At 31.7% G+C, this 27,603-nt stretch overlaps 3 protein-coding genes across 5 annotated transcripts; 2 read left to right on the plus strand and 1 right to left on the minus strand.

Moving 5' to 3' along the window:
* Positions 1-6,698: 6,698 nt before the first annotated feature.
* On the plus strand, positions 6,699-15,744 carry LOC129309269 (ABC transporter A family member 7-like). The gene is made up of 18 exons (XM_054950761.1): positions 6,699-6,973; positions 7,381-7,762; positions 7,935-8,014; positions 8,188-8,332; positions 9,290-9,409; positions 9,487-9,611; positions 10,017-10,175; positions 10,591-10,753; positions 10,840-10,965; positions 11,060-11,143; positions 12,379-12,734; positions 13,179-13,379; positions 13,723-13,832; positions 13,919-14,003; positions 14,235-14,363; positions 14,469-14,574; positions 14,767-14,855; positions 15,135-15,744. The coding sequence occupies exons 1-18, from the start codon at positions 6,896-6,898 to the stop codon at positions 15,432-15,434; spliced, it is 2,838 nt and encodes a 945-aa protein (XP_054806736.1). The 5' UTR covers positions 6,699-6,895; the 3' UTR covers positions 15,435-15,744.
* Positions 15,745-19,248: 3,504 nt separating this feature from the next.
* On the plus strand, positions 19,249-20,741 carry LOC129307897 (uncharacterized). 3 transcript variants are annotated; one of them, XM_054948840.1, is made up of 5 exons: positions 19,249-19,440; positions 19,533-19,582; positions 19,683-19,809; positions 19,936-20,034; positions 20,115-20,741. In XM_054948840.1, the coding sequence occupies exons 1-5, from the start codon at positions 19,269-19,271 to the stop codon at positions 20,732-20,734; spliced, it is 1,068 nt and encodes a 355-aa protein (XP_054804815.1). In that variant the 5' UTR covers positions 19,249-19,268; the 3' UTR covers positions 20,735-20,741. The 3 variants fall into 3 exon arrangements, with proteins under 3 accessions (XP_054804815.1, XP_054804817.1, XP_054804816.1); XM_054948842.1 differs by having other exon boundaries at positions 20,124-20,741; XM_054948841.1 differs by having other exon boundaries at positions 19,686-19,809.
* Positions 20,742-22,901: 2,160 nt separating this feature from the next.
* On the minus strand, positions 22,902-26,695 carry LOC129309639 (probable serine/threonine-protein kinase PBL18). Its single transcript, XM_054951293.1, has 6 exons — positions 26,511-26,695; positions 25,428-25,765; positions 25,217-25,352; positions 24,902-25,038; positions 24,233-24,356; positions 22,902-23,636 (listed from the first exon to the last, which is right to left on the minus strand). Exons 1-6 carry the CDS (start codon positions 26,665-26,667, stop codon positions 23,101-23,103), a joined length of 1,428 nt encoding a protein of 475 aa, XP_054807268.1. The 5' UTR covers positions 26,668-26,695; the 3' UTR covers positions 22,902-23,100.
* Between the last annotated feature and the right edge of the window lie 908 nt (positions 26,696-27,603).

Genomic DNA, 27,603 nt, shown 5'->3' on the forward strand with positions numbered 1-27,603 from the left:
ACATTTTTACAATTTTAACTTATAAAATCGTGTCAACTCACATATAATCTCAGATTGTATACAATTTGATTAAACTTATGAATTTACCTCTGAACTTATCGTTTTTATATTTCTAACTTACAAAATTATGTTAACTAATTAATATACTTAGACTAGATGCAACTTTAATTAAACTTGATAAGCTTGTTAATCTTTTGTAGTTAAGCAAGTTAAGTATATATTATGAAAAATTTAATTCATAAAAGTTATAGAAATTGATTCAAAAGAAAAAAACTTAAAATATAAAAAATAATATTAATAAAAAAAGAAAACAAAAAAATTCCAACACAACATTTTTTTTATTTTAAAATTTTTATATTTTATATATGATAATTTATTAATGTAAATGAATTTAATTTTAATAATTTATATTTTAAATATATTTAAATTAAATTATAATTATATTTTAATTCTTATTTATTAATAAAAATAAATTCTTATAAATTTATTATTTGAATTTATATTCTTATTCTTATAACAAATTTAAACTTGTGGTTTTAACATCTTTAGGTAGAGATAAATAAGAAAACGTGTAACTTGTACTTCTATAAAAAAAACAAAAAATAGAAAAAGAAAGGAAAGGAAAGAAAACGTGTGACTCATTTAGAGGATTTAAAATTGACTAACAAGTTTATTCGTGCATAGGATTGGACGTGCTTAGTATTCAGGAAAATAAATGCGGAGGTCTAATAATTTCTGACATGACCTGACATTTTATTTCTTGTAGATTTTTTCGTGACCCTATATTAAAAAAAAAGATTGTACAGAATAATTTATAATTGTGAGGTCTAGCCATCTGGGTATACAATTTTTATTTTATAATAATGATATGATGTTATGTTAATTAATTGATTCAATATACAATAAATATATAAGTAATATAGTGCCATTGAGTGTTTTTTATATATCCATTCGTTTAATACGTTAACTATAAAATAAAATTTTTCTTTTGAAGATAAACATGCTGCCCTGCTTTTAATGTAAAAATAATAAGATAAAAATTGGTAAAAAAAAAAACGAAAGAAAGACCTAATTGGAAGCAAAGTTAGTCCCAAGAGCCAAATATACTTAAAGGAACAAGTTTAATTTTTTTATTCATTATGCTTGAAACTGAAGATCGATAGTTGTCATAAATGGGTCATTTAAGCATTAATACACGACAAGAAAATATCATTTTAAACACATAAATGGAAAGATGAATGTAAATCTCATAAACAATATGAGAACATTCATGATAATCTAAAAACATTAATGATAACTTAAGATTCAACATGCTAATTTTGAACATGTAACACACTTAAAGTTTACAAATACTTCTTACTTGACATGGTTAATATACTCACACCTTAATTTAATTACAAGAGAAGAAGGATAATAGTATAAACAACATACCCCTAAAACTATAAACTTGAGTGCTTTGTGGAAGCCAAAAGTCTTTCCTTCACTATCAAATGTAGCCTATCACTTATCTGCTTTAGTATTCTGTCTATGTTTACCTACTCCATGCAAATTAAACAAGTAATTTTATATATTAACTAAAAAATGCAACATTAATGATAATAGATAAAGAAAAATATAATTTAGTTTTTATGAAAAACAAAAATCCCTTATATTTGGATCAAAAGATGCAATGAATTATAAATCAGACGACTAATGCCTACATACAAAGCTAAGATAAACCTGCAATTTGTAATAACATTAATTAATGAAATAAGGTGCAAAAGAGAAGCTAACCAGTTTTCAATATCCCAAGTTTTAGTACAACTTATTGTTATAACCTCACACATGAAATCAAGAGCATTTTTAAAAGTTAGAAATAAGATATATTAAAATGCTATTGAACACTTAAAACTTATAAATAAAGATAATAGGCTTCTCAATCCCTTTGCATGTCACATGTAATACTTCCCTTTTAAAGAGGGCAATTGAAAAGTACCATATAAAAACCATATCTTAATGCTAGAGGTTTTAAATTTTAAACCTGAATATATTCATTGAACTAGTGTTGCTGTTGTGGTATTCATTCGGAGACAATTATAGAAGTCTCATGATGGTATTTGTCACCCACTCTTTCTCGGCACTATTTCACATATAAAGTAAAAATGTGCAAATAAAGAATAATTAAATGAATGTAAATATGTTTTTGAATTAATGATTGAGGATGGATTCAAGGAGAGGAGATCCGATGTTCAAGGAATGGAGCAATATAAAAAATATTTGATTTTGAGAGTCTCAAGAAGATGCACACCACTTCCCATTTGTTTTTAACCTCATCCAACTAAATCCTCACTCATGTTGCCAATTGCTCCTTCGTCGACACCATTAGTCACCGCTGCTCAACTATCATTTCATGTCTCTAGTTCTCCGATCATCTGATTCTCTAATGGGATTGTTTTTATCAAACTTGTCTTTGATAACTCATTCATAACTCATACTGCCATTGATTTTTTGTCAAATTTGTCCCTCATCATCGACCATTGCATAGCACTTTGGACTCTTGTGGTTCTCTAAATTGTGGGAAGAAAGGCAGAAGAAAGAGTGGTTTTCCTTTTCAATTTTCTTTGTTTAAGACAAGAACATTTTAGTCAAATGATAACATTGTTATATGAATAAAAAAAATTAAGCTTCGTCTTTCAAATATTTTTGGTCCCTTAGACCAATTTTAATTCTAACCAAGTCTTTTTAACAAATTTTCCCAACTTAAAATTATTAAACATGAATTGAAAAATATAGAGACTTTACAAAAATTGAACATTTTTTCTCTCCAACCTTTTATACAATTAACTAAGAATTAAAAATTAGGCTGGCAATTGAACCAATCAAAATAATAATTTATGATTCATTGGTCGAACTGTGATCAAAGCAATAACTAATAAATTAATATATTTTAATTTTTGTGCATTAAAATAATACAATGATAATTATAGATATATAGATGGAATGATATTCGCACATTTTTAAAGGCTAATTGAAAATAAAATTCAATACATTTTATTTAAGAAAAGAGATAAATAATTTAAAATAAAAATTATTTTTCCACATATTAACAAAATTTTTATTAAGATTAAAAACATAATCAAAGATCTATTGAAAAAAACTTACACTTGAGATAACAATTAAAATGTTTTATATTCTTTTAAACTATGATCATCAAGCATTTTTCAGAGGTATATTTAAATTGGAATTTAAATATTCTGCTAAAAAATATAGATAAATGCTACGAAATACAAATATGAAATATATGTTTATACTATTATTAAAAAGTCGTGGAGATTAATAAAAAATATAACCAAAGACAAGAGAAAAATAGTGTTATGCTAAGGACTAAGCCCCACATCGCTTGCAAGAAAAGAGGGAAGGGCCGCACAAATCAAAGCAAGGGGAGGAATCGAAGTAACTTCGGGGCTACGGCCTGTAGAATGGGCCTGGGGGTCAGCAGTACCCTGCGCTAACGCGTGGGGACGAGTCAAAATTTTAATATGTTTTAATGTCAGTAATATTTTTTTCTGGTTTTCAAATCGGAATTGGGTAATCAGTGATGTTTTTACCGGTTATTCCGATGGAGGTTGGAGATAATTGTCACATTTTGATTTTTGCCTTTTTTCCCCACTTATAATATTGGAATCCCGATTTTGACAGGATAATTTAAAATTGAGTTCTTTTTTCTAATTTGTTTGACTCGGAAAATAATCACTAAGTTGTCTTCTATAATTTTATATTGGCGTTCAAACGAATTGGTTAAAAATCTTATTTTAATTTGCATAAGCTGAAGTCATGAAAATGACTTCGGAAGTTTCGATGGAATTTCGCCGGAAAAAGCTTCACATATACAATTGATTTCGGTTGTTAACATTTTTTTATGTGTTTAATTTTCAGTTTAGATATGGTGAAAGCATATTTGGGAGATTCAATTATTTGTTAAATTTAATAAAAATATATTTTCAATGTGGTTTGAATGTGTTTTTAAGAGTTACTCAAACAAACTCTAACCTTCTCTCAGTTCGCATTTCTTTAATTGTGCTTAGTTAATAATTTTTTTTCAAAGAATATAAATAAAGTATTTAAAGAAGGATATTTTTATTTGGTCAAAAAAATGAAGGATATCTTTATCTTAAAAAATAAAATTGTATAGTATATTAAATGAGTTTTATTGGTATATGTAATTTTATTTAAACATGCTTTAAAATTTGGGATGGAGGTAGTGGTATTTTGTTTTAACCAAACTCTTATAATTTAATATGTTATATATTTTAATCTTTAAGAGTTCAAATTGTAATGAATGACTAATTTTAAAACAAGACACGTTTAAAATTTATGGCAAATTTGATTTGATATTATCAATAAAAACTTGAGTTTTGAAATTATGTAATTTATTTTAAAGTTATATAATATTTTAATAAAAATATAAAAGTGCTTGATTTTATTTTTTTAAAAAGAAAAATTTTAAAATTTTAACTTTTGGGAATTAACAAATTTATTAGATTAAACTACAATGATCTAATTTAAGAAAAATACATGGGACATTAAAAATTAGGAAAATAAAAACACAATTCATGAACAAGACTTTAACTTCTAATATTTGATATGAATATTTTGGCAAAAACAAAGACAATTTATTTAATATTTATACAATTTGAATTTTAAAGTTTAAAAATAATTTTAATATTATAGATGTGCTTAAAGCACTTTTGTTCTTCTCCTTTAACAATTAAATGGTATTTAATACTCTCTTTATTTTTATATCTAAGAGAAAAAAATTATATCACACAATTTAAAAAAATAGTTAAATATAATAATAATGTCTGAAAATAAAAAAAATTAAAATGTTATATGTTAATTAATATAACCATACATTAATTTTTTTAATATAAATTATGAAGCATGGTTTAGGGAATGTGTAATAAATGTTTATTGAAATAAATAATTTTGCTTATAAAAAAATATAAGTCAAAAGTAATAATTTCTTTAATAATAAAAAATAGAGGGAGTATTATTTATTAATTCAAATTGTGTGATCTTTTAGTGTAATGATAATTGCAAATCAAATGGATTAATTAAAGATTCATTGATTAACATATATTGGTGGTAACATATCTGTTATACTCCCTCGGTTTATGAATACACAAGTAATAATTATATATGGGAATAAAAAATTAGACTAAATATTCTTGTATTCAATTAAATAAGTTTGCATTAATATTTTGTCTGGTGAATGAGACTACTCATTCTATCTCAAATTATAAGATACTTTTAAACAAAATCTTATATATCAATAAACTTCATTAAATACACTTAACAATCTTTTCTTTTCAAAACAAAAATATAAACTTTTAAAAATACCCATAATTTAATATATTAAAAAGAAAAGGGATGAAATTAATTATAGAAAGAGAAAAGAAAATATTGAAATAGGTACATTTAATAAAATTTAATTTATTCAAAATGTTTTATATTTGAGATGGAGAAACACCTTCAAAAATATTTTATTTATAATTTGAGACTGAGGAAGTATAATTTTATAAGGAATAATTTAAGAAAAATGTAATAAATGTCACTTAAAATGTACAATTTTGTTATAAAAAAACAAAATATCACATGACAGTTTTCTCTTATATTTAGATATGAAGGGAGTATTTAATTGAAATTAACAAATTAGCAAAGTTTTGACAGAAAATAGTCCTAGAGATAAGGGATTGGACATGAAAAATTTATTATTAAATTGTGATGTTGAGATAGTAAATTTATTGAGATTAATAATTCTTATTTACATGATAGAGAAAGAATTTTTGTTATCTTATTTATAAGTTACACTAATATCAATAAATTTTTATTACAAATTTCTCCTTTTATAACTTTTATTAAATGTTGGGCAGAAAAAATGTGTTATTAAAGTTAAAATATTAAATTATTAACTTTTTAAATATGGTTAATGAATTTTAAAATTTTTCTTAATTCTATTAAAACATATTAAAATTAATTTATAAATAGAATAACAGGAGTAATATATATTACTCTCTTCAACTTAAATTATAAGACACTCTTTAGGAGTATTTGACATATTAAAATATAAGACATTTTAATCAAATTAAAATTTTATTAATGATATTTTTTTAATATTATCCTTTGCATTACATTTTTTAATTTTTTATTTTTTATAAATAAAATATTAGATAAAAACATTTTTAAAAGTTTTTTTTTAAAAAATAAAGTTATAAATTACATTTAATATGTGTAAATTATTTTTTATATAGTTATCCATTAGTTACTATGTGTAAATTATTTTTCAAAAAATTTTATTTTTTTAAAGTATACTCCCTCTGTTAAAGCATTTTTTTTAAAGAATTTAATGTTAAAAAATATAAAATATTTTTAATTTTTTAAGATATAATTATTATTTTTTAAAAAATCATATTAAATAAATTATTTTAAATTTATTTTAAAGTAAAATATTTTATTAAAAAAAAATAATTAATTTAAAAATAAATAATCAGGTGAGATTCATTTAAAATATTTTATATTTTTTAATAGAGAAATATTTAATACGTTTGATTTTGTCTGAATCGGAAGGAAAAGGCCATCGTAAAGACGAAACGCGTCCATTCAACCGGTGGAAGGGCCCGATGATTTGTGCTTTGTTTCTTAATGGTAGTTTTGCATTCGATGAATTTTAGTAGTTGACTTTAAGGCTTCTCAAGGTTGAAATTCCAAACTTTAAAAGGGGTAGCAAGCAGTGGAGTGCAAGCAAAGAGGAACAAGATTGTCTTCTACCTTCAAACAGCTTTACAGTTACAGTACTTTGATACCTGGCGGGAACTTACAAAATTCCGTTGCCTCAGGAAGGGTTTAACGGTCATCAATGGCAGATTCGCCCAGGGGCTCTTCCAGCTTCTGGACTCAGGCTAATGCTCTGCTTCGCAAAAATTTGACTTTCCAGGTGCCTCCACTCCCCCCCCCCCAAAAAAAAAAAAAAAACTGCCATCTGGCTTGTAAAAGCCTGTGCGTGTAATCCCTTCTGCAATCCTTGATAAGCCCCAATTTCTCTCTCTATTCTATTTCTCAATTTTTAGTAGTGTTCTTGCGGGGTTTTTAGTTTACAATAGAAATTTTCAGAAACTAATGATACAGTGATTTTTGAAGGTGCCTTGCTGATTGTAGTATAACACGTAAGGTGAAACTAGGATTATTTTCTCTGCGACTCTTATGTAGATTTGCTTAGAATCTGATATGTATTTCAATTTGATGGGTTTGAAACAGAGACCTCGCACTTTTAATTGGACAAGTCTGGCCAAATATATTTTCTGTTTGTTTTGTCTGATAATACGCGTATATCTTTGTTTGCAGAAACGAAATGTAAAGACAAATGTGCGGCTCATCTTATTCCCATTTTTCGTCTGTGTGGTGCTTGTTGTTATCCAAGTAGTAATCGATAAAGAATTGGATAAGCCAAAAAATAAGTGTGGTTGCATTTGTACTAAGAGAGATGGGAATCAATGTCTGGAGGAAGCCTGTGGAGTTGAGTACTCAGACACAGATCAAGTTGCAACTTGTGCAATTCCTAATCCTCCAGAATGGCCTCCATTGTTACAAGTGCCTGCTCCCCAATATCGAGCCGTACAAGCCGATATTATTCCATTCTCAGATTTGCCAAATGATTCTTGCAGGAGGACAGGGTCATGTCCTGTAACTTTTCTCTTCACTGGCAGTAATCAGTCTTTTGGAGAAAGTATGTGTGTGTGTGTGTGTGTGTGTGTTTCAATGTTTGCACACTTGTGTTTTTATTTTATTATGACATTGCTATATATATATATATATATTTTTTTTTTTTTTTACTCACTCAGTTGAATCATGGATTTCACTGTCTTAGATGTCCTAACCACGTTTCCATTTTTTCACAGCTTTGTTTGGAAATATGTTTAAAAGTCCCTTTAGTGTGAATACCTCTGATATCGTGGATAGTTTGGCAAGAAATGTCCTGGTGAGTTAGTATGTTTGTTATTTATCTATTTAGAATTTTCTCGATCAAGTTTTGTGTGTGTGTCTATTTCACTTGTTCTTTCATAATCTCACCATCTGGACATATATCTTGTTCATTTTGTTCATAATTATGTCATGAACATTGTTGCTGATGCAACCTTCAAAATGATCCAGGGATCAGAATCAATGCCACAAAACCAAAATTTTCTTGAACCAGCTTTCTTTTCGGGTCTTCCCATTTACTATCTGCAAACTCAGTGCATACAGAACTCTACATTCTCTGTTCCAATCCAGATATCAACCAATACCATCCAGCAAGGTATGTAATGCTACTTGTATTCATATTTTTTTATCATGTAAGATGTGATTACAGAGAAACACATGATCATGCAAGGCTGCGCCTGCACTGCTGCTACTATGATAATTGCCTTAAAATGTAAAGTTCTTACATATTTACTAGGAAGCCAATGCATTATTCTTGAAGAATTTTTTATAATCTTCAACTTACATGCATACATTACATTTTAATGAAACCTTTCTAAATAGATTGTCAAATTCTTTTCGGCAAGTAAAGTAATAAGCTTAATTTATGAAAAAAAAAAATGTTAGGCACATCAGAAAGAGGTAATTGCCCAATCAGTCAATTACTTATTGGGTTCTGTCAAACACTTAAGCAAATATTTTATTAGGCGCATTCAACTCCTTGCAGCACAACCCATCACATGGTCATATGTCCTGAAGGCTATTGGCTCATCATGAATGATAGCTTGTTCATGAATACTTTAACTGTAGGCTGATCATACCTTTTTCCAAATCCTTTAGCTGCTATAATTTAGATGGTTAGTTAATTTCTATCTAAAACCTATTGTTATTTCATAAAATGCAAAACATGGAATGGAGAACTCCTGGAAACGTAATAAGATTTGCTTCTTTCATCTGTCATAATTCACAAGGTCATTATATCTTTCTTTCGCGCATTTGGAACACTTTCACAATGATTGTTAACTTGTGGACGATTGTTGCTATTAAATGCTTGGCGAAAAATGCATTTAGCACATTGTTTCTCATGTAACAGCAATGTTTTCTAGGTTAGATGTGATCAAGGTGCAAATCCATAAGTTTAGAAATTTTGTTCTTAATTTTTGGCTCAAAACAAACATCTGCCTGGAGTGGACTGATCATTTGCTATATTAATTATGTCGCTTTCTAGGTTAGACATTCTTGAGGCTGGCATCTCATGTCTTAAATTTTTGTTCCCAATTTTCCTTGGATCTAGAGATTAGATGTGCTCAAGGTATACACTTATGGCGAAATAATTCTTCTGAGGTGAACAATGAGCTATTTAAAGGTTATCGAAAAGGGAACCCTGAGAGACAGATCAATGAGATAGCTGCAGGTAGGCACTTATCATCAGTCAATTTTATATGCAGTGATAGGGGAAAGCTGATATTTATTTCTATGTTCTCTTGACAGCCTTTGATTTTCTAAATTCAAGTGTGAATAGCTTCAATGTCATCACATGGTACAACTCAACCTATAAGAATGACACCGGTTTCGGGCCAATTGCATTGGCACGAATTCCCCGTTTAGTAAATTTGGTATGAAATTCTTTTACTCGTTTCATCCTCTTGTTATTATTCTGCTACCTGATATAACTCTTTAAAGCAACAACTCTTAGCATATAAAATATTTATATTACTGAAATATAAATATGAGGGTTAGAACACAATTTTGTGTCATTTGAGGTGGAATAATTTTGAGCTGAGGGAATATATCCTTTCTTATGAAGGAACTTTTAAAATCGTTACTATATCTATCAGTACTTATTTGTGTGGAAGAAGCTACTAGTAAGTAGTGATACTGACTGACATCTAAAATATATTAACAATTTCCTTTTAAATTTATTTCTCTCGTATCCAGTTCAATTTTTTGGGTCTCTATTGACTTGCACCTGACAAATCATGATGCTGACTAACATCTGACACATGTATATGCACTTCCAGGTATCAAATGCCTTCCTTCAGTTTCTACAGGGTCCAGGTACTGAGATGTTATTTGAGTTTGTAAAGGAAATGCCAAAACCTGAGACTCCCTTGAGAATTGACGTAGCTTCTCTTCTGGGCTCCCTCTTCTTTACTTGGGTCTTCCTGCAACTTTTCCCTGTATGTACATCAAATTGCAGAAATAGTTTCTAATGGAGAATTAATTGATATGTGGCATCTATGTTTTTTTTTTTTTTTGTCGGTCTTCAGTTTCCTTAAGATCCTTGACCAAGAAGCAATCTTATAAGGAACCTCTTTAATTTTTTGTTTTGTTACGAAGTCATAAGATTCTTTCTTTGCCCGGTATCTTCTTGACCTCCTATAGATACTGTTACTTATTTACGATTTTCTTTGCTTGTATGTACTTATGTAGATAGATAACTATTTTGGATCAGGTTTCCTGCTTGCAGGACAATTCATGTAATCAAAGTCAAGGACAATAATTACATCAACATGTTAAATGACAAAAATGCAAGGCACTTATTCTAGTATACTTAGTTGTTTCAGGCATGTAAGTTCTATTTCATTGGTGTAGGTATTTTTGACATCACTAGTATATGAGAAGGAAAAGAAACTCAGAATAATGATGAAGATGCATGGTCTTGGTGATGGGCCATATTGGATGATATCTTATGGCTATTTTTTTTCCCTATCAGTGCTCTATGTGCTATGCTTTGTGATATTTGGCTCACTCATAGGTAAGAATAGTAGAATACAAGCCTGTGAACTATTTTTCACTTTTGACACTTTGGATTCTCTTTAATGCAATTTACTTCATTTACAGGGTTAAAATTCTTTACATTGAATGACTACAGCATCCAATTGGTTTTTTATTTCATCTTTATAAACTTGCAAATTTCACTGGCATTTCTTGTGGCCGCCACGTTTTCAAATGTTAAGACAGCTACAGGTTTGACAATTAGTCTTTTGTGTTGTTTATAATCAGGTGTTCACTACTTCTATTCTCAGGTCCGATTGCTGACTCTTGTTTGTGATAATTGCAGTAATTGCATATATTGGTGTCTTTGCATCTGGGCTTTTAGGTGGATTTCTTTTCAACTTTTTTCTTGAAGATAAATCATTTCCAAGTAAGTTGGTTGTTTGAGGAACGATAACCATCCTTTTTTCCCCTTCTAATTTCCATATATTACTCCATCTAGTGGGATAAGGCTTATTCTTGTTGTAGATTTCCATATATTATTGGATCTACTTGTTTATCTTCATCTGATTGATTCTCATACAACAGAATTAGATAGCATTTTTCTACATGGTTAAATGGTGATGTTGATGATCATAAAAACATCCTTCAAAGTAACTATTTAAGTTCTCGTTAGCAGATGTTTCAATCTCTTTAGGATACAAAGAAAGGAAACAACTGAATGTTGGCTTTGACATAAACCTTTCACCTAGCTTCCTGTCCAATTTCCTCGACATTCTATTGTTCTACTAGTCATGGCAAGTGTCATTACTTGTGCAAAGCAAGTGTAGGTTCTATGCTACCTTATCCACCCTTCCCAACCTCTCCAGTTGGCTTACTTGTTCAAGATTTCAAGATTTTTGGGTCAATTTATGAGTTTTGTTTTGAGCCTAACTCCTAGTTTCTTGCCTCAATAGGAACTGACCAAACCCATTAGAAATTAGGGAGAATTACATCCAAGGACCACTCAAGGAAATTATTTACAGATAAGGACCAATACCAAATAAATTGTTAAAATGGGAATGTGATTTTTTTCCCCTCAAATGGGACTTGTTGTTAGTCCTTGTTTGTGAATAATTTCCTCAAGTGGTCCTTAAATGTGATTCTCCCCAGAAATTATAAGTAATGACATTAACGAGGGAAGGAGAGGAATGGTAAGCTTTATTTTGGTCATAATGGAGTCACTTATCATGTTATTATCAATGTAATGTTTCTTTGAATTGATACATAAGGTTGAGAAATATAGAGGGATAACTGAAATGGAGTGAATTCAGCTCTATCACTCTTGTGTTCATTTTCATGTAGCATAAAAAATGGATTAATATGATGGTCATTCTTAGAATTTTTATCTGTTGAATAACCTTTTGAACTGATTCTTTAAAAGATTACTTGAACTTTGTTTTGATTAACATCTTGATTTTCTTACTGTTCAAGCTCAGTTTTTGCATGAACCATTTAAAACTCAAAAACATGCTAAACACCCAATTCACCTCCCTTCTTAGGTGTAGTTGCCTAATCTAATGTTATCTGGTTTAGATTGGAGATTGTTTGTCATCTTTATATGTGTCATGTCTGTGTTGTAAAGCCTGACTTTTCTGGCCTGTTATTTGCCTGCTGTGTCTTCAGGAGGGTGGATAGTTGTTTTAGAGTTGTATCCCGGGTTTGCATTATATCGTGGACTCTATGAGTTGGCATCATATGCCTTTGAAGCAAATGCTACAGGAAACCATGCAATGCGATGGGGAGATCTGAATGATAGCGTAAATGGCATGAGAGAGGTCTTAATTATCATGTTTATCGAGTGGTTTGTAGTGCTTGTTGTTGCTTATTACATTGATCAAGTATTAGGAAGTCGCAAAAGTCCACTTTTTTTCTTGAAAAGATTTCAGAAAAAGCCTTTGTCATCATTCCGGAAACCTAGTATTCAAAGGCAGGGGTCAAAAGTCTTTGTTCAGATGGAGAAATCTGATGTCAGTCAAGAGGTAGTTATGCTTATCTCAAACACTTGTACTATATATTTTTGGCACAATACTTGCACTATTTATTTTGTACCTATCACTTCTGGTTTCAAAAATTGATGTTACAATTCTGCCTGACCATGGTGTGATGATGTGGCACAATTCTTCAATGACTTGGGACTGCTAGGTAATTAGATGTTCCATTAGAGAAGCAAATGATTTCTTTCCTTTCATGTCACTTCCTTTCCTCTTGACAAGTATGGTGTATTGTTTCTGAGGAAAAATAAAATGTAAGGTCAAGAGTTTGACTATCTTATCTTGTATTTGTGACTCAATTATCCCAATAGCTTTTAATTTCTACCAGCTATTGATCTCAAGCATTTCTTGCCAGTTTTCTGCAACTTTGGTCATTCTCATTATAGTGTGACTTACTTGCATGATGTGTTGACTTCTTCTTTTCCTTGCCAGAGGGAAAAGGTTGAGCAGCTGCTACTTGAACCAACTATGAATCATGCAATTGTATGTGACAACCTAAAAAAGGTGTATCCAGGGAGAGATGGAAACCCAGAGAAATATGCAGTGAGAGGCTTATCTCTTGCTTTGCCTGAAGGGGAATGTTTTGGTATGCTTGGCCCCAATGGTGCTGGGAAGACCTCATTTATCAATATGGTCAGTTAAATTGAAGTTCTTAAAGCTATATGAACAAACCTTTGGAGCAGTTATTTTTTTACCCTATGGAAGTAGGATCAGCAAGTCTCTGCTCATAACCTGAGCTGCTCACATAAGAGGAAAGAGGGGGGAAAATTAAAGCAGAGAAAAACTTTTCTGGATTAATCAAGGAGCTTCCAATTTGTCAGTGTGTAGAGAAAAAATTTTGAATGCATATGCTCCAGGGAAAATTCTGATGGGCTCTTCTTAATTTTCTTTGAAGCTACCTTTGATGCCACGAATATTTTAGTCCTTTGAGTGGATTTCTCCATTGACTATCATTATAACTTATATATGGTTACAGATGATTGGTCTCACGAAGCCAACCTCTGGTGCAGCACTTGTTCAAGGTCTGAACATAAGAACTCAAATGGATGAAATATATACTAGCATGGGTGTATGTCCACAGCATGAGTAAGTTGGAAATTTCCTCAAGTTCCATTTATATTTTTCTGGATGAAAATTACAGTTACTAAGTTATTTTTTGGGTGACATTATAGCTTGCTGTGGGAAACTCTAACTGGAAGAGAACACCTGCTCTTCTATGGCAGACTTAAAAATCTTAAAGGCTCGGCCTTAACACAAGTAAGTCATTTGAGATTGGTATTTTAGAGGACTTGTTATTAAAGGAATATGAAAATCAAATTTTCATGTTTATATCTTCTACTTATATATATGATGGTTTTGATTTTGAGGAAGAGAGAGTATTTGGGCTTGGAAACTCTCAGTTATTAGTACGAGGGTCCAAAGTCAGACCTTTCTCTTGAGCACTGCTCTGTCAATTAAGATCTTCTTACTTGCATTCTGCTGCTGCAGGCAGTGGAAGAATCTCTGAAAAGTGTAAACCTTTTCCATGGAGGAGTTGCTGATAAAAAAGCTGGAAAGTACAGTGGAGGAATGAAGAGGAGGCTTAGTGTTGCAATTTCATTGATCGGAGATCCCAAAGTATGTATTCATCTCTCATTAATCCAATCTGCTTCTACTAAACCTGTGATGTAGACGTTTCCACGTTTGACTATTCATTTTGTGATTGCTGGAAATTTTTTTAAGGTCGTTTATATGGATGAACCAAGTACTGGATTAGACCCTGCGTCAAGAAACAATTTATGGAATGTTGTCAAGCGTGCAAAGCAGAATCGGGCAATCATACTAACCAGTATATTCCTTCTCCTTGTCCTTCTTATAACACAGATGACTGTAATAGGATATTAGGATTGTTAATAATGTATCCTATTCCGGTGCTTTGCTAGCTGTCTACAATTTGAACATATCTGCTCATTTATTTATCCAAGGTTTTGTTACAGCGTGATTGTGGTTTCTTTTATATATTTATATTGCATTATTTCAGCTCATTCCATGGAAGAGGCAGAGGTGTTATGTGACCGAATAGGAATATTCGTAGATGGGAGCTGGCAGTGCATAGGGAATCCAAAAGAGGTAAAATTATGAATGTGGCATGCTTTATCACTGTCATTGCCAAAAGACCTTTATATGCTCTGTGGGATCCTGAAAGCTTGGATGTAGATTTTAGATGTCTCCAATAGCATAGATGCAAGTAGAATTACCTCAAGAATTTCACTCAAGTCTTTGTCCCTTTGGAGTTTGGACTTAGCTTTGAATGTGACTTGTGAATCTTTTCTGGCAATGCACTTCCACTGATCTTTCAATACTGCTATTTTTTTTCTTGACACTTGCTATTTCAATGGCGTGTGATAGCTAAAAGCAAGATATGGAGGAAGCTATGTGTTCACAATGACAACATCTGTAGATCATGAGAATGAAGTGGAAAACTTGGTGCACAGGCTGTCCCCAAATGCTAGCAAGACATACCATATCTCTGGAACCCAGAAATTTGAGCTGCCAAAAGAAGAGGTCAGAATAGCAGATGTCTTTCGGGCTGTTGGCATTGCAAAGAGAGACTTCACAGTATTTGCATGGGGTTTAACGGACACCACAATGGAAGATGTCTTCATTAAGGTTTCACGTGAGGCTCATGCATTCAACTCTTTGTCATAATTGCTATGCATAGTGCCCCGATCGAAAATTCCATGGTAGACATGGTCTATAACAAGTAGATGGGTCAGACTAATCATGAATAGAGAGATATACGCATGTCACGCACACTTTTTAAGTGGATTCACATGCATCTATATCTATTTGTGATTGATTTGGTTTACTTATCTTTTATATAGGCTGAGTGCACCCGAGGAACCCTTTATCTTGATATTTATGACTTTCTGTAGGTCAAGTACTTTAATGTTTTGTTTTATAGGTCCCTATTAATTTGACATTGAAAGTTTGTATATGTGATATGGTTTTGGATTAATTGGGTTGGCCTAGATTGCACATGGCACAAAAATTTGGTATTTGTGGTGTCTTCGATGTGGAAATCTAATGGACTTGAGAAAAAAAGTATAAGGATGTTTAAGTATGAATGAATTTGAGCAAGTGTGGAAGCCTCGTATCATAAAAAATTGAACTTAGGAATCTTGAATTTTTTATATTAACATATTGTATCTTCTATGACCTTGGCCCAATTGTTTTCTTTGTCTTTGCCGATTAATTGCCCCCACTTACTAATAAACTGATGTTTTGGGAAGCAACCCAAGGGGGGAGAGGGAGAGTACAACTGAGCTAGAAACAATAGAGTAATAATGCATATAAATTTAAGGTAAGATTTTTCACGTCAAGTAAAGTTTTCTCACACTTAACATTATAATACGTTATCATATACTATCATATAATACACACACACACACACACACACACACACACACACACACACACACACATATATATTTGTGGTAATTTTGCTATATAAATAAATGATGTTGTCATTAACTATTAGTTGGTGAAAATGGTTTAAATTCTATCAATTATTTTCTTGGACAAATGGTTTTTTAAGAATATCTTCTCTCCTTTAGCACATCATAGAAGATAATTGACAACTATGAGTTATATTAAGATAGTAATAGTTTTAATTTCCATATTTTCCATATAAATTATATAAAGTGGAGGGTCCTTGTAATTGTGAGAGTTAAGGGACGTCAAAGTGGGCATGCCAATGACAACGGTGGTTATGATATTGATTTGGCAATGTATATTAATAAATTATTTTAAAAATAAATTTTGATTAAAAAAGTTACATGATTTTTAGTAAGTTATTATGTCTTGTCTCTCTTCGCTCGGGGGATAGTGTTATGAGGCGACTACAATATAAAAGTTTTTCCATTATGAGTTCATACGATCTCAGGTTTTCATGATTTAAAGAATTATTAGTATTTATTTTGTCTCGTTTAATTTAATCAATTTCAAGTAGTTTTCACTTATTTTTGAACCAATAGCTAGTCTTCATTTATTATTATTATTATTATTATTATTATTATTATTATTATTATTGGGTAAGTGCTCGCCATTAGTTATTTCAACCAACCTTTGTCTTTTTAGGCCCAATATCGAGTCTAATAAAAAATGGGTTGGTCAATTATCCTAGCAAGTTTAATTAGGTTGGTTGAGCTATTTTGTTTTCACAAATTTCCCCCCTTATATTGTGCACCAATAAATATTGTGTCTAACCAATTTCGAGTAGTTTTTAATTATTTTTGAACCAACAGCTAGTCTTTATTTATTATCATTATCATTATTATTTTTGGGTAAAAGCTAGTCATTAGTTATTTCAACCAACCTTTGTCTTTTTAGGCCCAATATCAGGTCTAATAAAAAATGGTTGGCCACTCATTCTGGCAAGTTTAATTAGGTTGGCTGAGCTATTTTGTTTTCACAATTTCCCCCCCATATATTGTGCACTAATAAAGATTGTGTCTAATCAAATAAACTAGTATCTTATAAGATGATGAGTTAAGATTCAAATTCTATTAAAAAAATTCTTACATTTTGCATTCAATCATCTTTTAAATATGATGGTCCTTGACAAGAGGACACTCACGAGCAATAAAAAAAAATTACATATTTTGTAATTAATTAAATATTTTGAGCATGTAGTGCTTGTTTTAATATATAAGTATATATATTTCTGAAATTTACACAATTAAAGTGACAACGAGTCATAAAACCAATAGATATCAATAATAAGTAAATGATACGAAGACTAATTGAATACATCATAAAAGGGTTAATCTTTCACAACAAAATAAATTAAAATTTAAATTCTTGTTTAAAGAGATAATATTCATTTTTAACATCTGACTATACTTCAAAAGGAAAATACTTGCACACAAGGGAGAAAAAAAGAAGAAGTAAGGAAACAACAACCAAGGTGAGAAGTATGTTGTTAAGCTGGCAAGTCTCACGAAACCATTGGCAAAATAATTTTATTTTTAAATGTGATTATTTAAAAAATTAAAATGAATATTTTAAAATTATAAACTACTGTATGCTAACTACGACAAATTTCAAACAAAAATCATATATAATGATTTATGATTTATTTAAAAAAAAACTTGTACTGAAGTCCTGCATCTAAATAAAACTGAAATGATCCTCTTTATGTCACATTCTCTTTTTTCGTTATATCATAATAATCAATTCATTCACATACATGATTGCGGCGGCGGCGGTCGCAACGTTAAAAATGGAATTATTAATATATTAAAAAAGAAAATATTAGACATCTGCATTCTCCTCCCATATCTTTCCCAAGGCCCCAACAAATCACTATTATGAAAGGGTAAGCCGTAAAGGTTATAACCATTTCGTGATTTGTTTGATCAAAAGAAAAAAAAAATTAGCACGTCTTGATGTGCTCAAGTGGCAGTAATCAAGAAGATTAGGGAAAAAAAATAAACCTTCATGAGATTACTATATATACAAACGTAATTAGATAACGATGATAGCCTAGAAGCCCGTCTGATCGAACAAATTAAACACGGTCTTTTGCGATGCAATCAAAATCCTTGAATATTGAAAATCAATATTTTACATATAAAAATTTACACAATCAATCATCAATATATCACAATTAGGGTGAATCCCTCAAGAATATAAAATTTGCTTAAACTTTTAAGAATAAATAGAATCTGAATTTTTTTTATTATTTTAAAATATTTTGAGTAGATTTGAAAATACTAAACTACTGAGAATATTGAATGAAAATACAATAATAAAAAAAAGATATAATTAAATCTAAAAGTAATTAAACAATCAAATCCAAATTCATAAAACTTTATCTATCTAAATAATGAACTTGGCTAAAATCCGAATCCAAATACTCCCTAATCCATACACAAATTCATAACTAAATTTTAGATTGTTTAACTAACTAAAAATTAATAATTTAAAACTATTTGAAATTGTTTAATGAAAACATTAATATTTAATTTAGAGAATTATAGGGCGGGAAAATTAAAACGGAGTAATTTGAAGATTTGGATATATTAAAAGAATTAGAGTGTAAAGTGAAATAGAAATATATTGTTAACTAAAAAAGAGTAATAAACAACCATTTAAATTTAAATAATTCAGATTGAATATAAGTAGGTTAAATACCTAAACATATTAAATAACTTTGTTAATCAATCAACTAGGATCATAATTTATATTATTTTTGGAAATCAAAAATATGAATGAAACGTAAATTTAAAGTAAATATATTTTTAAATACTAAAAGTATCTTATGCGAAAGGCATAAATTAATGCATAAAGATAAATTATTTATTATGCTTTATATCATGATATTGATCGATTCTTATAGTTAGCATATCCTAACAAAATAATCCTATAATTATAGAAGATTAAACATGCGTACGATACGACTCTTGTGTATTTAAGTGGCTTGAGTTTTCATGTTTGATTGTCCTATGAGCACTGAGTTTGCTTTCTATTTCTTCCACAATGTCTAAGGCATCGTTTGTTTCCTGCATTTTCCTGGTCATTCTGCTCTTCTCTCAGGCTCATGCAGAGAAACCCAAGATTGGAACTTATGAGCTCAAGAGAGGAAATTTCCAAGTCAAGTTGACTAACTTTGGTGCCACTATTATGTCTTTCGTTGTACCTGACAAAAATGGTAATTTGTTTTCTCTTCTTGTTCTTGTGTTCATATTCTCTTTCCTTTTTCTCACATTCTTAAAACGCCTTTTGTTGTTCTTCTTTCTCCAGGAAACTTAGCTGATATTGTCCTTGGCTACGATTCTGTCAAGGATTACAAGGTCTGATTGAATTTTTTCTTTGAGATTTAATATATCATCAGGGCCCAAAAAAAAAAAATCGATTCTGTCTGAAAAATTTACAGAGAATTTTGTGATGTAGCAGAACGATACGACATACTTTGGCGCCCTTGTTGGACGTGTGGCCAATAGAATTGGAGAAGCTAAATTCTCTTTGGATGGAAAAACCTACCATTTGCCTGCTAATGATGGCAATAACACGCTCCACGGTATGTTAATCGTAATTAATTAATCAGCATTTAACTTCCTGTTATTATACTAATACCATTCTATGCCAAACAGTCATATTAAATAATTTCACTATCACTGGTTTTCACTTATCAATGAAATATCAGGCGGACCTAAGGGTTACAGTCAGGTTGTATGGAATGTAGCATCCCACAGAGAAGATGGTCACATCACATTTACTCATGTCAGTCCTGACAACGATCAAGGTACTTTCTTTTCTTCATATTTTGACCAGTTTGATTGTTTGATCTTTGCTGCTAATAGATTTTTCCTTTTATCCTTCTAGGCTTTCCAGGAAAGCTTGAGGTTTCAGTGACTTATGCTTTCTTCCAAACCAACAAATTCATTGTGATGATGGAAGCCAAGCCCATTGACAAAGCCACACCAGTGAATCTTGCTCAGCACACTTACTGGAATCTGAGGGGCCACAACAGCGGAGACATTCTCTCACATACTATTCAGCTCTTTGGCTCAAAAATCACACCAGTAAACGATCAACTCATCCCCACAGGTCAGTTCATGGAAGTCAAGGGAACCCCATATGATTTCCAAGAACCAAAAGAAATTGGCAGTCAGATTCATGATCTTCCTAGTGGCTATGACATAAACTATGTGTTGGACAAGAATCACTCAAAGCACTTTAATAGAGTGGCTGTGGTGAAGGACTCAGTTTCTGGGAGGAAGATGGAGCTGTGGTCAAACCAACCTGGTGTACAGTTCTATTCCAGCAACATGTTGAAGAATGAGAAGGGTAAGGATGGAGCCATTTACCGTAAGTATGCTGCTATTGCATTGGAGACTCAGGGCTTCCCAGATTCAGTGAACCATCCAGATTTCCCATCACAGATTGTCAAGCCAGGAGAGATATATAAGCACTTCATGGTTTACAGATTCACTGCTGAGTAGATGATAGTGTTAGCAGAAATTTCTTTTCAGGCTTACTGTTATTTTGATGTTAATTAGTTGAATAACTTTCTTCTTTTTAGGTCTTCTAGTTTAGTTTTTTTTTTTTTTAAATCTTTTTGCTAGCTATTCATGAATAAGTTCTTTCTTCACCGCTAATTTTAATATTTTTGTTTTACCATTCCTCGGCTTCCCCTTTTCTTGTCTACTTCCTTTACCATTCCCTGTTTCACCATTGTGTACATTTTGGCTGTTTTATTAATCAATCCCTAAACCAAATTGAAGCCATGAGACATTAGAATTTGGAAAATACATACTCCCTCCTTAAGGATTGGATGTCTAAAAATGCAAGAGCCTTTCAAGATATAATCATTACTTTTTTTAAAAAAATACCCCTATTAAATAAATCACTTTTTATTTATTATAAGGCAAAACATCATATTAAATAGGGATAAATGTAAGAAAATAGGGTTAGCTTGAAGACAGATAACTACTTTATTAGAGATGAGATTCAATTAAAAATGCCTTACATTTTTAAATGGACAAAATATATAATAGAGAAAATTAGTTCAATGGCCTCAAAAAATACAACTCCCATAAATTATGGATGAAGTTTTTAAATATTTTGAAATATGGCCCATTCATAAAATCAATTAAATATGTTTTCCTTTTTCATCCTCAGAATATATTTATTATTAAAACAAAATATATTTAATTTAACTAATCTTTAGCAGATTGGATCTTTCATTTTTATTATCAAAAATTGTATTGTGCGTGCTCCCTCTCTGATTTATCATTTCTGAATATTTTCTTCATCAAAATTTTGGATCTGATTTTCTTGGCTCATTATATTTATCTCTTATACAATGCTCTTCTTAATCAAAATTTTTGATCTAATTTGCCTAGATCACCATCTTCATCCCAAAACTTTTCCTCTCTCTCCCTCTTTATTTTTCCTAGATATTACGAAGAGAACATTAAACATTAAAAAAAACTCTATTACTGATCTGCGATACTATATCACTATATATCAATGATAAATAAATTGATAAGTTTTCTCTGATATAACTTAATATTAGTGATATATCATAATATATTACTGATATACTATCGTAGATCAACATAACCAGATAATCAAACATAAACTTGTTTAGAATTGATATACAATCGTATATCAATAATGTAGTATCACAGATCAGTAACACAAAACACACATAATTATTTTTCTAAAATAGATCAAACAAAATCTCAGGAAACCCTCGCTTGAACTCTGGCTCTTGTAATAGAGTCTAACCGAATTTCCTCACCCTGAATTTGCAGCTTTAGAGTGGCTTTGTGTAGAAGCTGTAATTTTAAACTTCCTCACCTTGCATTCATGATTTTTCAACCTGAATCTATAGCTTCCAGTTTGCCTCGCCTCACATTCTTGTGGTCTCCTAACTGAATTTCTAACTCTTGTTATCCATCGGTGTGAACTATTTCATTATCTACTGTTAGTTTTTTCACTGTCATGACCGAGAGTGCAGTGTCGTCTCCATGTCTTCAGGTCGGTGAAAGCGAAACCAATATGAAAAAGGAGAATCAAGGTATTGTGATGTATAAGGATAGTTTTGCCTTTTGTATCAAAGGCAAATTAGAAAACGGCCATTATCTTAATTTAAGAAAAGGTGGGTTATTAGTTTTATTTAGTCATATAATGTTGGTTAAATTTGCTAAAGGCTAAAGTCCCTGTATAATATCCCAAACAACGGGAAAACATTCTTTTCATTTCGCAGTACAGAGCGTAGATATGTTGCTGCTATTTCTGCAATGTATCCTTTAAACACTTCTTTCAGGTTGATTAATTTTAAATAGAATGTGTTTTGAGCGTTTAGGTTGTTTAATTTTAACATTGTGCTTTCAAAATTACCAAATGGTTCAACAAAAGCAATCTTTTACTTTGGTTATATATGTTAAAGTTGAACCTTATATACTATTATTTATACTTAACATGAATTTATATTCATGTTAAGAGACCAAATTTCAAAGTGTATGTCTATATATATATGAACAGAATGACTATTGTTAAGTGTTTGTATAGTTTCGCTGCCATGTAGTTATAAAAAAAAAGAAAGAAAGAATGCAGAAGCTTGTTATCTTAAAAAATAGACTCGTTTACATGCACAGTTAATGTTAAACCGAAGTTCTTGTGATAGATTACTTTATCACTGGAAACTTGCTGCAAGAATGCAGAAACATGAAGCAATTTCACTTGATTATGATTATGCATTTTGATTCCAATGATAGGCCTGGGACCACAGTCGTGAATCTTCATTTTAAAAAGTCGTAGACCACAAAACCTAACAGGATCCACAAATTAAAGAAGGAATCTACGTTGTGATATCCACATGAAGAGGATATCCACTCTTGTTACGCGGTACTATGGGAGATTTGACAGGGGATCTTACAGTGCTCTCAGTCAAGTGACTGGAGATAGACCTTCTCTCTGTTGATTGATGATTATGTCCCAAAGAGGATGTGTCTGTATGACCTCGCTCTACCACGGGGCTTAAGGAGGGACTCCTCTCTGCTCTGGATCTAGATGAGGAACCGGCTGAAGTTCTGGCAAGTGGAAGCTGTTCTAGAGCAGCCAGAACTTCAGACATCTGGGGTCTGATTTTGGCCTCACTGATGCACTGTAGAGCAAGAATTGCAGCTTTATAAGCTGCCCTCTGTGGATACTGCCCTTCTAACTTGGTGTCCATGATCCGGAATAGCTTCCTCCTATCACCCAAATAAGGTCTTGCCCAATCGACCAGATTCTGTTCAACTCCGGATTTTGTTGAATCAATGGCACGGCATCCTGATAGTAATTCCAATAGGACGACCCCAAAGCCATAGACATCGCACCTTGCAGTCAACCAACCTGCCATAATTTGGAGATCAGTTTCAAGGAAAAGCATAAAGTTGCTCAGACATCCAGAACAATGATATTAAGCGTGTTTTTGGTATTGCGTTGGCTTTGATCTAAACCAGAGTAATTTGAGAGGAGTTTTTAGTCAAAACATGGTTTTAATCAAGACCAATGCAATATCAAACCTGCTCTAAGCCATTCCATATAAAAAGCAGAATTTAGTTCGGAACAACTCGGGATATATTGACTGAATAAATAAAACTAGTTCAACGATTGAAGGCTACTTGGGAAAATGGGTAAAAAGGAATCCTTGATGTTAAGTTCGCATCAATCTTAAAGACTGAAGTGAGCGTCATATACTAGGAAACATGTTAAGTAGTTCAATTTTTGCTTATTTGACCTGTCAATTCCAATTCAAGGCTTATAGAATTCCATTCATCACCAAGTCAATAAGTTTCTTGGGGTGATATCCATGGAAAGCACTGGCTTAATTTCAAATATTTATATCAACAGCAAAAGGAATCATAAGAAATGCTGAGGAAGATGATAGGATCACATATGTTCATGGACCAAAAAGTATGTGAGTAAATCTGATCGAGAAACCAAACCTGTAAGAATATATTCAGGAGCAGCATAGCCATGAGTACCGAGGACTTGAGTGGAAACATGAGTACGATCGCCAGTGGGCCCTGCTTTGGCAAAACCGAAGTCTGAGAGTTTTGCATTAAATTCCTGTATTCATAGAAAACTGACATTGAAATACAGGATAACAAGCACTATTGAAGTTAAAATGAACTTTCAATCATCCATTTAAAGAGGACTGGGGATGTAACTCTAAGGATGCGTTTTGATTAAAACTAGCCCCAGTGAATGCTCCAATGTTCTATTTGCGTTTCAAAAGCTCCCCCCTGACCCGTGGGCCAAATCCACTTCCCATTACTTTTTCGATGTATTTTTGAAAGGTCAGTTAGCACAATATAAAATACCCAAATAACATCCCATATTTGGAAAGTGGGAAAGTACTTTCCATAAATTAAAAATGTCAAATCCAAACGTGCCCTACAAAGGGTGTAATGAAGAAAAGGGGGAAAATAGTTAAAGCCACGGGGAAGACAACTTTGGCCTTTGTGGCCCTTCCTTCGTACATTTTCTTAAATTTTTCTTTTGATCATCATCTTTCCTAATCTTTAGAGGAGGCTTGCAACAATCCACGGGTAAATTACAAGCATTTTGCATCAGGTGCCCACAATAGCAATGTGACTGTTTAAATAACACACCGAATCTAATAGGATGTTAGAAGCCTTGAAGTCACGGTAGATAACTTGTTGTTCAGAGTCATGGAGGAAGGTGAGGCCTCGAGCAGCACCAATAGCAACTTTGATCCTTGTTTCCCAAGGAAGTGGTTGTGCACCCCCTGCAGTTTACGGTTCCAGGGTTGATTATAGCACACTTTCTTTAGCATTGTTTGAACTTGCATGGCAATATAATGGTAAAATAGTTTGGTGGTTTGGTCTGTATAACTGTAAACTAAAGTACTTCCAGGTTAAGACTATCATTCTTTGAAAGCTATGCTACTGAAGGGATCAACGTACTGCGAAATAGATGATTCTCCAAGCTGCCTTTGGGCAAGTACTCGTATACCAGAAGCCGACTATCCCCATCGAGGCAGAATCCAAAAAGTTTGACAAGATTTGGATGATGAAGTTGACCAAGATAAATGAGTTCAGACTGTAAGTAAAGAAATCCATGATGAGCTCTGATCTATTTAAAACAAAAGCGGCAGTGTTAAACAAAGGGACTGACCAGCCACTCCTTATGCCCTTGAAAGCCGTTAGACTTGAGCTTCTTTACAGCTACAGCCATTCCAGACCCAGGCATTGCAGGTCCAAAGGTTTGTTCATCAATCCACCCCATATAGACTTTACCAAATCCCCCTTCTCCAAGCATATTATCAGGACAAAAGTTTCTAGTAATATCCTTAAGCTCATTGAATGTGAAGGCTTTCAAATGTGGGGAGGATAGTATGACGCCTTCCAATCTTGGAGTGGGGAGTGTCTGAGGTTTAGCTTTATCACTGTATCCTTTCACTGGACTCGAATGAGCGTAGGAATGGGTGCTTCTACTAGAAACTTGTGTAGCACCTGCACAACATATTGAATTATTGATTTTAATAAAAAGAAAATTCAATAGAGTGAGATACCATAAAGAAAAAGCTATCTTTTTGGGATAAAGCTAAATTCCCCTGTAGATTAAGCATCAAAGTAATTAAATAAAGGGAGGATGTTTCCAACAACTTGTGCAATCAAAAGATAAGTAGCAGTCGTCAACTTGTCAAACGAATCTTCAAAAGAAAAAAAATGAGCGTAGAATTAAGTTCTAATGACTTCCTGACAACACATGGAGGAGAAAATAATATAGCATAATCATCAATATGATAAATGCTAAAATGAACAAGTACATTTGTTTATCTGTAGAAATTTCATCACAGGAAAACACACTGGAGATAGTTTTGTCCCAACATAATTGATCATTAAATTAATTTGGCAAGAAAATACATAATGAGAATTTGCTAATTATCGGCTAAAAAGTAAAAGAAATGAATGAAACAAACTGAACACGATAATAAAGCGAACTCCCAATTAGATAAAGGTTCTTAGCCACTTGAGATAGATACTCAAGAAGAACAAACCTCATTTGCAAGGGGGGAAAACTGGTTTAATTAAAAGAAAATCATATTAGTTCCTGCTTCATTAACAACTACAATTTCAATGGAGGCAAATAGGATTAAGAGTCACTCCCATAATGGCATAACAAAACGTAGCGCATTCAACCATGTGACCGGTAATCAAAACTTAAAAGAAAGCAGAGAGGACTACAATGTCGTACCGGAAAAAGTGTGAGAGGGAAGAGTATTATCAGCCTTGGGACGCTGTCGAAAGCAATTTCCCATAAGAGGAAGGTAACCTCTTGAAAAAACGGTTCGGCCTCTGTGAGAATAATGTCCAGATTGATGTGTAATGATCTGATGATTCTCCCGCATCATTCATATCCTTCTCGTTTCAGAGAAGAACATGAAGAGGACAGAGAGAATGGGATTTATAGTTTTGCATTGTCGTTATATGCAAACTAGAAAGCTTCGAAAATTACAGATCAGGACGCATGAATAGAGATCGAGTTTCAAGGCGATCCCAAACTCAAAACAAACCTCCAAGAACCTTACACACGTCCTCCTTCGAGAAGGGTTACTAATTAATTAATTAATATTTATAGGTTGTTGTGTAGCATCACTATGATATATATTTATGATTTTCATTCGTTATTATAACAAATAAAATGCAAATAAGTTTATTCTTATTTATTTTTAATTTATCTGTTGCTGTGTATAGTATTGTAAGGTCAAAAAACAATCGGTGTCATGTGATAAATGAGAATAAGAATTGAATTTAGAGACTATCCACATACCACACTCTCTTATTGAATCTTTAGTGACCTTTTTCTTTTCTTTTCTTTCTTTTTTTTGGTAAATAAATAAAGGACTTTTTTTTATTCCATTTCACATGTTTTAATTTATAATCTTGCCAAAAAAAAAGCAATTATAGTTTATATTTATGCTCACATATTCTATTGTCTCAAGTCAACCCTCCCTCACCTTGTCTTGAAATTGATGATGAAATTGAAAAATTCATATCAATTTATCCAAACATGTAATAACCCTAACAAAATTTAAATAAATAAATAAATATATATGTATAGGGTAACTTGCTTAAAGTGTGTTTATATTAATTTTTGGGATAAATATAATAAGTTAGAGACTTAGTCTAGTGACAGCTGAGCAACCTCCCATACATAAGGTCCCAAGTTTGAATTTGGAAAAGACCAAAAGAAGAGTTAATTTTTTTCTTTTTCTGGCTGTGCGAAATTACTAAACTGTCCTTAGCTTCATCAGATATTTTAACTCTTCCTTCTTCTTTTCTTGGTC

The sequence above is a fragment of the Prosopis cineraria genome, unplaced genomic scaffold (genome assembly GCF_029017545.1).
Source record: "Prosopis cineraria cultivar Desert tree isolate PC_DT_omini unplaced genomic scaffold, ASM2901754v1 PC4, whole genome shotgun sequence".
Lineage (NCBI taxonomy): Eukaryota > Viridiplantae > Streptophyta > Magnoliopsida > Fabales > Fabaceae > Prosopis > Prosopis cineraria.

Coding starts and splice junctions, on each gene's coding strand:
- LOC129307897 (XM_054948840.1), top strand. CDS start 19,269: ATGTCTAAGGCATCGTTTGTTTCCTGCATTTTCCTGGTCATTCTGCTC. Junction 19,583..19,682: donor ATTCTGTCAAGGATTACAAG/GTCTGATTGAAT, acceptor TTTGTGATGTAG/CAGAACGATACGACATACTT. Junction 20,035..20,114: donor CAGTCCTGACAACGATCAAG/GTACTTTCTTTT, acceptor TTATCCTTCTAG/GCTTTCCAGGAAAGCTTGAG.
- LOC129309639 (XM_054951293.1), bottom strand. CDS start 26,667: ATGATGCGGGAGAATCATCAGATCATTACACATCAATCTGGACATTAT. Junction 25,766..26,510: donor TCCCTCTCACACTTTTTCCG/GTACGACATTGT, acceptor TATGTTGTGCAG/GTGCTACACAAGTTTCTAGT. Junction 23,637..24,232: donor TCCTGAATATATTCTTACAG/GTTTGGTTTCTC, acceptor AAATTATGGCAG/GTTGGTTGACTGCAAGGTGC.
- LOC129309269 (XM_054950761.1), top strand. CDS start 6,896: ATGGCAGATTCGCCCAGGGGCTCTTCCAGCTTCTGGACTCAGGCTAAT. Junction 9,612..10,016: donor TTCCCCGTTTAGTAAATTTG/GTATGAAATTCT, acceptor ATGCACTTCCAG/GTATCAAATGCCTTCCTTCA. Junction 14,364..14,468: donor CATTGATCGGAGATCCCAAA/GTATGTATTCAT, acceptor AATTTTTTTAAG/GTCGTTTATATGGATGAACC.